This window comes from Panthera uncia (assembly GCF_023721935.1).
Source record: "Panthera uncia isolate 11264 chromosome A1 unlocalized genomic scaffold, Puncia_PCG_1.0 HiC_scaffold_17, whole genome shotgun sequence".
Classification (NCBI taxonomy): domain Eukaryota; kingdom Metazoa; phylum Chordata; class Mammalia; order Carnivora; family Felidae; genus Panthera; species Panthera uncia.
In genome coordinates this window covers 42,511,243-42,520,776 of record NW_026057577.1, presented here as the reverse complement: position 1 = coordinate 42,520,776, position 9,534 = coordinate 42,511,243, and the positions used below count along the sequence as shown (strand labels likewise).

General features: G+C 46.2%; 1 protein-coding gene across 1 annotated transcript; it reads left to right on the top strand.

Moving 5' to 3' along the window:
* Positions 1–3,253: 3,253 nt before the first annotated feature.
* PLK2 (polo like kinase 2) lies at positions 3,254–9,117 on the top strand. Its single transcript, XM_049649499.1, has 14 exons — positions 3,254–3,634; positions 4,239–4,346; positions 4,491–4,607; positions 4,790–4,919; positions 5,160–5,247; positions 5,720–5,815; positions 5,927–6,125; positions 6,215–6,362; positions 6,708–6,805; positions 7,118–7,247; positions 7,490–7,730; positions 7,853–7,982; positions 8,251–8,361; positions 8,497–9,117. Exons 1-14 carry the CDS (start codon positions 3,365–3,367, stop codon positions 8,686–8,688), a joined length of 2,058 nt encoding a protein of 685 aa, XP_049505456.1. The 5' UTR covers positions 3,254–3,364; the 3' UTR covers positions 8,689–9,117.
* The last annotated feature ends 417 nt before the right edge of the window (positions 9,118–9,534 follow it).

Here is a 9,534-nt window from a genome sequence, read left to right as displayed (position 1 = left end):
GTGGGCGCCTGAGGGGCTTAGTCGGTAAAGCAACTAACTCGTGATTTCAGCTCAGGTCATAATCTCATGGTTCCTGGGTTCCAGCCCCACATCATGCTATGCACTGACAGTGCAGAGCCTGTCGGGATTCTCTCTTTCTCCCTCTCTCTCTACCCTCTCCCTCCCAATCTCAAAACAAATAAATAAATAAACTAACTTTAAAGAGGTAATTCAGGTTAAATGAGGACATTTAACATTTAAATGAGAACATGCCTGAGCCCTACTCCACTCTAAGTTCTGTCCTTATTGCAGGAAGTTTGGACACACAAGGGGACACCAAGGATGCTTGTGCACAGAGGAACAACCATGTGAGGACACGGCGAGAAGGCACTCATCCGCAAGCCAAGAGGTCTCAGGAGAAAGCAAGCCTGCCCACACCTTGACCTTGGACTTCCAGACTCCAGAACTGTGAGAAAAATTTCTGTCATTTAAACTGCCCAGTCTGTGGTATTTGCAGTGGCAGCCCTGGAAAACGAATCCAGTGTGAGCTATGGAGTTTACTTTGTTTTAATATGGAAAAACCATTGGCTTCTAGTTCCATTTACTGAACAGTCCCGCGCTTCCTCACTGATCTATCATGACTCTTTGGTCATCTACCAAAGTTCCATATAAATGTGGAGCTATTTCTAGGCACTTTATTCCATTGATCAGTCTATCCCTGTGAGGGGACTGTGCTTCATTATAAGTGATGATAGCTGGTAGAGAAAGGCCTTGCCCCTTTTCTTCTTCTTTAAAGGGACTTGGCTGTTTTTGATCACCTACACGTTGCTATGAAGGTTAGAATCAGCCTGCCAAGTGTCATTAGAGATCATATTGGGATTTTGATTGTATTTGCATTAAATCTGTAGAACTACAGAGAAATAAACTTTGTAATTAAAGAATGATCTCCATCGGAAGGTACCACTTACTTCCTCTTTATGTTCGATGAACTGCAATTCTAGTTCTGCCCACGTGATGGCACCACAAACTGAAAAATCAGATTTTCAAGGTTGGCCAGGAAATCTCAGAACACACACACAGTGTTAATCTTTTAGTAAATACTAGAATGTTTTGAAGGGCAGATCTGAACTTCATATGGAATGTTAAGTGGTTTGTCGAATGCTTATGTAGGATAACCAAAGAGTTGAAATAATAACGAAAGATACCCTGACCACCTGTTCTTCACAGTCCTTTTCTCTTAGAAGGCCATAAACAATTAGAGATAAAAAGTTCATTGTCAACCAGTAAAATAAAGATATGGTGTGGGATTAGCTCTGGAAGTTAAGGTGGTCTTTTCTAACCAGCAAGCCTGCTGTGAATAGGCTAGTGAATAGGTTTGCATAAATCTGGGGACCAAAAGTCACCCTAGGCTTATGAATGAAGGGGAAGATTATGTAATTCTTCATTTCCACCCCACCCTTATTCCAGCCCTGATCATCGTGGGAGTAAAGTCTACTTTCACTTATGAGAGACATGCCTGTGCTTGCCCTGAACTGTGTAAAGAACCAGAAAGACGTTCCCTTCCTACTCTGTAATGCCAGTGAAGTCTCCTTCTACATTAGGTGGGAAGTGTTTGACACAGAAGGCCTCTGGAAATGCTTGTCTAACTGACACCATGCATACCTAAACTTGAGAGTGGACTGGAGCAAACCCTTTTTCTAAGTACCTGCCAGAGGTTCATTAATCTGGTACTGGAAAGAGCCCCTGGCATTTAGTATCAAAAAACGGTTTACCGCATCTTGTTAACCTTAGATTAAAAGATTTGTCTACTGCGCATCAACATAACTTGGGTGGTCTACTAACATATACATAGAACAGTTAACTAAACCCCAGTTTCCTTATCTGTAAGATGGGGATAACAGTATTTCCCACTCCCAACTGTTGTAGGATTACATAAGGCATTTCAAAATACTATACACGGTGCCTTGTTCTTAATAAATGTTCCACTGTTGCCAGCACAGCAAGGGAAACAGGTGTTCCTCGGTCAGCAAAAGTGAATAGCAAAATCCGGGAACAGGAATCTAAGCCATGTTGAAGCTCATTAGCCTATATCCCTCCCTTCATCCTACCAGTCCCCCTGCAGGGGGAAAAGGCCTTGCATTCTCTCCCAGCACCAGGGCAGCCCTGTGACTTAATGAGCCATTTAAAGGACGCATTGTGCCTAAGCCCTTCCGAAAAAGAAGTGATAGATGACTTCGATGGTAAACCATAATTAGCACCAGGAGCCCTTTTAACACCACTTACTATCAAGTAAGGCCCACGTTGTAAACCGCTCCCCATTCGAATCCGTGCCTGCGCTTCTAATACTTCCCAGGAGATGACGCCCTTGCTCCCCAGTCTGAGAGCAGCCAGAAGATGAAGCCTTTCGCCTGGGGCTGTCTCCCTCTCCAAGGTTAAGGACCTGACCTCCTACAAAGACCCGCTCTGCGCGGTGGGCAGAGGCCAGGAAGGCCTAAATGGGACTTGGCTTGGTCAGCCTACGGGCCCCGGCCTGGGCCCGCCTCATTGAGAAGCGGCGTTGGGCTCGGTACGCCTTGCTCTAAGAATCCTCTCCTTTCGCTGGCACTACCACCCCCAGTGCCCCATCGAGAAGCGAGCTGATGGGGTAATAATGCGGGCGGCCGTGCTGGGTGGCGGCAGGGCGGGCGAACGGCAGCACCGAGGTCCTCCAGATGGTCAGGGCGAGGCCTCACGTGCCTGTGCAGTGGACTCTGGACACAGTCACACCTGACTGGAGGCGTCAGGTTGCGAGGCGGTCAAGTAGGACTGTGCGGGGGAGGGGACCCGCGTTGGCACAGCGCCCTGCCGGGCTCGCACGCCTAGCCGCCGGGACACCCGGCGAGTGAGGCGGGGCGAGGGCGGGGCGAGGGCGGGGCTGAGGGAGGGGATGGGGCCTGGCGCCAAGCCCTCGGGTTTCCATTTCAAACCCAGAACCTGAGAGCATTCGAAGAATGGGGTGGCGGTCCCGGAATTGCCGGACTTCTTTGTCGCCCTGTCCGTTGCGGTGATCCTTCCCCGAGACCGGCGCACGAGCTACACGACCCCTGTCTGCATGCCGCTCGCAAGAAGAACGCCAGCGGCCGGTCCAGACGTGGCGTCCGACTAGCGCTCTCGGGCGGCCGGTGGGCGGGGCGTCGTCCGTGACGTCGCATCCCGTTTCGATTCTCCGCCCCCCTTCTCGGCCCGTATATAAGACTTCTCCGGGTGTTCGCACTCTCACAAGTGGAAGCGGACGTCGGGCGTGGGTTGTAGCAGGTGGCGGCGGGGGCTCGAGGGTGAGGGCCGGCTCGGACGTGTGTCCGCGCCTTGGAGGTGACAGCTGGCAGTGCCGGGCGGTGAGGCGACGATGGAGCTCTTGCGGACTATCACCTACCAGCCGGCCGCCAGCACCAAGATGTGTGAGCAGGCGCTGGGCAAGGCTTGCGGCGGGGACTCTAAGAAGAAGCGGCCGCAGCAGCCCCCTGAGGAGCCGCAGCCGCCTCAGCCCCAGGCGCAGGGGCAGCCGGCGGCCCCGCACCACCATCATCACCACTCGCACTCGGGGGCCGAGATCTCGCGGATTATCGTCGACCCCACGACGGGGAAGCGCTACTGCCGGGGCAAAGTGCTGGGAAAGGTGACGAGCGGCGGGCGCCTGGCTGCCGGACGGGCGGTTGGGAGGTCTGCCCGGGCATCCCCCACCCCCACCCCCACCCCCTCCACCTCCACCCCCGAGCCGGCCGGACCCTGAGTCCCCGCATTTTGGCTTCTCGGGGGCTCCGATCCCGGCGGGTCGTATTCACCTGCCCTGCTCTGGCTTTTGTGCGCTGACAGCGCCGGGTTCGCTTTATATCCTTAGCCTCAGCTCTCAGTGCGTCCCGCAGCCCCAAGAAATTGATCTGGAGGCCAGAAGCGAGGGCTTTCTGCTCGCGCCCCTAGCTTCCTCCGCCTGCCCCCCGGGGAATTTTCTTGACGGGTCTCTTCAGACATTATTTTTTATCTCCGTGTTCCCAACCCCCTCCATAAAGCTCCTCTTTGTAAAGGGAGAAGGGGAACCGGTTCCCTGTTTTCAGGAATGCTTTTGGCTTCGCGAAGGAGCTTTTAAAAAGTACAGTGCACACGTCTTTCCACCCTCACTCCCACCCGTAACGTTGCGTTCCTTTCTAATTTTTATTCATTTTTAAAAACATGTACTGTCCGTTTTTCTACCACACTCAGTGCTCTCTCGGCTTTGTTTTCAGGGTGGCTTTGCAAAATGTTACGAGATGACAGATCTGACCAACAACAAAGTCTATGCTGCAAAAATTATTCCTCACAGCAGAGTAGCCAAACCTCATCAAAGGGAAAAGGTGTGTATGACTGTTGAGTAAAGTATTTTCTTTGTGTGCAGGAATGGCCCTTCCCTGCTAAGAAAATGTCTTCTGCGTGTGTAAGCAGCTGGCTTGGAAGCGGTGACAGAAGGCTCATAAGCCTGGTTTTGCTTTTTCTTTCAGATTGACAAAGAGATAGAGCTTCACAGAATCCTTCATCACAAGCATGTAGTGCAGTTTTACCACTACTTTGAGGACAAAGAGAACATTTACATTCTCTTGGAATACTGCAGTCGAAGGGTGAGCGTTAACCCCTGTCCCAGTCCATCTGCGCCCCCCCGTCACATCGCCTTGTATCGGCGGTTTTGCTCTGGTGGCAGTTACTTTCCTGCAGTGTTAACTTTCATCACGCACCTTGTGCAGGACAACTACTGATGCCCATAACTCTGACACACTGTCTTTTTTCCTTCTGCTCTTCCTAGTCCATGGCTCATATCTTGAAAGCGAGGAAGGTGTTGACGGAGCCAGAAGTCCGATACTACCTCAGGCAGATTGTGTCTGGACTGAAGTACCTTCATGAACAAGAAATCCTACACAGAGATCTCAAACTAGGTAAGCCCTTTGTTCCAAACACTGATTTCGTGTTAGGGAGAGGTGTTCTTTTCTTCCCTGTCTGCCTCGTTGTGTATTACTGTTTCTAGTTGGGATCTAGCCTGTGCCGTCTTGCTTTTGAATCTGTGACTTTACTAGTCAACAACTGGCTGCCTGCCTCCAAAGAGGATGTGTGTGTGTGTGTATTTGGTGGGAACATCTTTTCAAGGGGACTGAGGTTTTGTTTTCTTTACCATCTAGGGAACTTCTTTATTAACGAAGCCATGGAATTAAAAGTCGGGGACTTCGGCTTGGCAGCCAGGCTGGAACCCTTGGAGCACAGAAGGAGGTAAGACTCAGAAAGATACATCCTGACAAGGTTTTACAGAGACCAAATATGCTCTTATTATTTTCCAGTTAATGTGTTGGAGAAGGGTCAGCTGATTTTAAAATTCACAGACCACAATGATGTTAATCCATGGAAACACTAAGTGCCCACTGTGGACGAGGCAGAGGACCTCATACCTATAAATTGATTATGAAACAAATCTGTCTCATATTTGCCTGAAATGTTACACAAACGCTCTGCTGTACGTGGTCTCAGTTGGTTTAAAAACGCTGTCACGTGGCTGAAAACAATTGTACATGCATTAAAAATAATTAAGCCACTTGGTCAACTGTTAACTGTTGAGATGGCAAAAATCAAAAGTCAAATTTTTCTAAATAGAAATTCAACATAACACTCTTAAGGTTTTATCCAGAGAACTAAGTGTAAACAGTAGAACAGTTCTTAATGAGACCTTCATATTTTGCTTTTCCAGAACAATATGTGGTACCCCAAATTATCTCTCCCCTGAAGTCCTCAACAAGCAAGGACACGGCTGTGAATCAGACATTTGGGCCTTAGGTTGTGTAATGTAAGTAAATGCACCAAAATGATCAAAATGCAAATTTGGGTTTAGATTTTTTTCACATTCGAAAAGAGTTACTTTATGACCATTCCTAAAGAAGTGTTATCTTGCACACAGGTATACAATGTTACTAGGAAGACCCCCCTTTGAAACGACAAATCTGAAAGAAACTTACAGGTGCATAAGAGAAGCCAGGTATACAATGCCATCGTCATTGCTGGCTCCAGCTAAGCACTTAATAGCTAGCATGTTGTCCAAAAATCCTGAGGATCGTCCCAGTTTGGATGACATCATTCGACATGAATTTTTTTTGCAGGTTGGCATGTTTCTTGTGTCTTTTTATTGCATGCTTTTGATGACAGTTACCCAACTGGTTACTGAAAAGTCTTTTCTGACACTACGCAGGGCTTCACTCCAGACAGACTCTCTTCCAGCTGCTGTCATACCGTTCCAGATTTCCACTTGTCAAGCCCAGCTAAGAATTTCTTTAAGAAAGCAGCTGCTGCTCTTTTTGGTGGCAAAAAAGACAAAGCAAGATACATTGACACACATAGTAAGTATAAGACTTCTTCTGTTCTTCTGGATCCAGTATGTTTAAATCTGATAAGTTAGTTAAAAGAATGTTTTTATGTTAGCATAACAGCCAGTATGTTTGAATACTGTTGAACTTTTTATAGTATGATAAAACTCTACTGAAAAATGTGATGGATAGCTTTTTTTTCCCCATACACATTAAAGTGTGCTCCTTGCCTAATTGCAGCTGATGGTAATGATAAAATGCTCGTTTAGCCTTGAATGCTCATAAGCTGATTACTAACACAAAAGGAGGAAATGTGGCTAGCTCTGTTCCTACCTTGTTAGCAGACTAATGTTCATAATTCTTGTCTTTGATTTACAGATAGAGTGTCTAAAGAAGATGAAGAAATTTACAAGCTTAGGCATGATTTGAAAAAGACTTCAATAACTCAGCAGCCCAGCAAACACAGGACAGATGAGGTATGCTGGAAAAGAATAAAATAGATACAAACACTTTATATCATTTCTGTTCTTTGTTAATTATCACATGGGTTATGATGATCACGATTCAAGCATGTGATGATCATGATTCAAGCTTTTCTTCGAACCTTTTAAAAGATTTTGTTTTTTAGTTTAACGAGGCATGCACTCGAGTCACTGAACTATCTTTTGTGTCCACTGCTTTTTGATAAGCTTTCCCACCAGTTGCCACAATCTCAGCTTAACCGAGAATTCTCAACCTCAAATGAATTTTAGATGTTTGACTCCTTGTCTGACTCTTCTCTTTTCTAGGAGCTCCAGCCACCTACCACTACAGTCGCCAGATCGGGAACACCTGCAGTAGAAAATAAGCAGCAGATTGGAGATGCTATTCGCATGATAGTCAGAGGCACTCTTGGCAGCTGCAGCAGTAGCAGCGAATGTAAGTTGCCATCATTGGCATTTTAAATGAGACTATAAATGCCAGTGCTTAATACTAAGTAACTGGAGTCAGTTTGTTTTGCGGCCTAATTACACAGTACCAGCAAAATTGGAGGAATCGGAAAAAGCCGAGCAACAATTTTGAGTCCCTCATGTCCTTAGAAGTAGTGGAGGGAAAGTTAGAAGCTACCAACGCCTAAGGTTTTATTGTTAATTAGTTTACAACTTTCTCTGACTTTCTAGGCCTCGAGGACAGTACCATGGGAAGTGTTGCGGACACAGTGGCAAGAGTCCTTCGAGGATGTCTAGAAAACATGCCAGAAGCTGACTGCATTCCCAAAGAGCAGCTGAGCACTTCCTTTCAGTGGGTCACCAAATGGGTCGATTACTCTAACAAATATGGCTTTGGGTACCAGCTCTCAGACCACACTGTAGGTGTCCTTTTCAACAATGGTGCTCACATGAGCCTCCTTCCAGACAAAAAGTAAGTATGTCCAACTAACGAGATTCTGTCACTTCTGTATTCTTGCACTCAAGAAATCTAAAACCAGTGACTAATGGCCTCTATTTTGTTTCTTCTCTCTCCCTATGGTTCCTGTTTTTCAGAACAGTTCACTATTACGCAGAGCTTGGCCAGTGCTCTGTTTTCCCAGCAACAGATGCCCCTGAACAATTCATTAGTCAAGTGACGGTGCTCAAATACTTCTCTCATTACATGGAGGAGAACCTCATGGATGTAAGTACCTCCTGGATGTGGCGTTTGAGCAGTAATATTTGAAGTGTAGCCCACAGACCAGTGGCATCTGCACAGCTCTGAAGCTTTTTAGAGGTGCAGATGCTTTTGTCCTACCCTAGCTCTCTACTGAAGCAGAATCTCTGGGGGGTGGGGCCGAGAATCTCCAGGACATTCTGATGCTTGCTCAACTTGGAGAGGCATTTGCCTAGAAGAATGGAGTGCAAACTGCAAAACTGTTATGGGCACTAACTCTCCCAATTGCTTTTAGGGTGGTGATCTGCCTAGTGTTACCGATATTCGAAGACCTCGGCTCTACCTCCTTCAGTGGCTCAAATCTGATAAGGCCTTAATGATGCTCTTCAATGATGGCACCTTTCAGGTAAGCGAAACCCTTCAGGAAAGTGTGTGTTTAGGTCACAAAAAGTGATTTTCAGGTAGCCATTTAATGATTGGACACACTTTACTAATTCTTGAGTATCTGTAGAGATCTAATATTTACGTTTCCTTTTGAAAGGTGAATTTCTACCATGATCATACGAAAATAATCATCTGTAGCCAAAATGAAGAATACCTGCTGACGTACATCAACGAGGACAGGATATCTACAACATTCAGACTGACAACTCTGCTGATGTCTGGCTGTTCATCAGAATTAAAAAATCGAATGGAATACGCTCTGAACATGCTCTTACAGAGATGTAATTAAACGACTTCTTTAATGGACCCTATGGGACTCCTCTTTTCCACTGTGAGATCTACAGGGAAGCAGTCAGATGATCTATAGCATGTTGAAAAAGACGGACAGGTGGTGGTACGAAAACAATTCCTCTGGGGCCTGCTGGACTGGGCGGAACCAGACCAGGCTGACGCATACACTTCTTAACTTTGGACAGTCTGAGAGTGAACCAGAATGCAGTTTTCCTTGATGTACCTGTATTAAAAGGTTTTTCAGACAATTTCGCAGGAAGGTGCATTGACTCTTCTCTCTGTTGAGAGCATTTCAGACAGAGGACTTGGAACTGTGAATATACTTCCCGAAGGGGAGGGAGAAGGGAGGAAGCTCCCATGTCGTTTAAAGGCTGTAATCGGAGCAGCTTTTGGCTGCTCAACTGTGAACTATGGCCATATATAATTTTTTTTTGTTAATTTTTGAAGACACTTGTGGCTGGAAAAGTGCATTCCTTGTTAATAAACTTTTTATTTATTACAGCCCAAAGAGCAGTATTTATTATCAAAATGTTTCTTTTTTTTTTATGTTGACCATTTTAAACTGTTGGCAATAAAGAGTATGAAAAAGCAGAAATTGTGGTCCACTGTCTTTTGTATGGTACATCACCGCATCACACATGCTTTGATCACGGATTCTTTGGCACGCTTGGGTGTGACATGGAGTATAGAATCATGCCAGAAAGTTAGCTCTTTGGCTTCATTGATAGTACTTTGTAGAAAGTAAATCCTTAACACCTAAAGTGCAATCACATTTTCTGGGTAGATCTCGCTTGAGAAGAGAAGATTATAACAAAAATACTATTCTTGTTACAACCACAATAGG

Bases quoted from the DNA above. Each gene is read 5' to 3' on its own strand.
- PLK2 (XM_049649499.1), top strand. From the start codon at position 3,365: ATGGAGCTCTTGCGGACTATCACCTACCAGCCGGCCGCCAGCACCAAG. The intron at 4,347-4,490 runs GTGTGTATGACT...TTTTTCTTTCAG, and splicing joins AACCTCATCAAAGGGAAAAG to ATTGACAAAGAGATAGAGCT. The intron at 5,816-5,926 runs GTAAGTAAATGC...TCTTGCACACAG, and splicing joins TGGGCCTTAGGTTGTGTAAT to GTATACAATGTTACTAGGAA.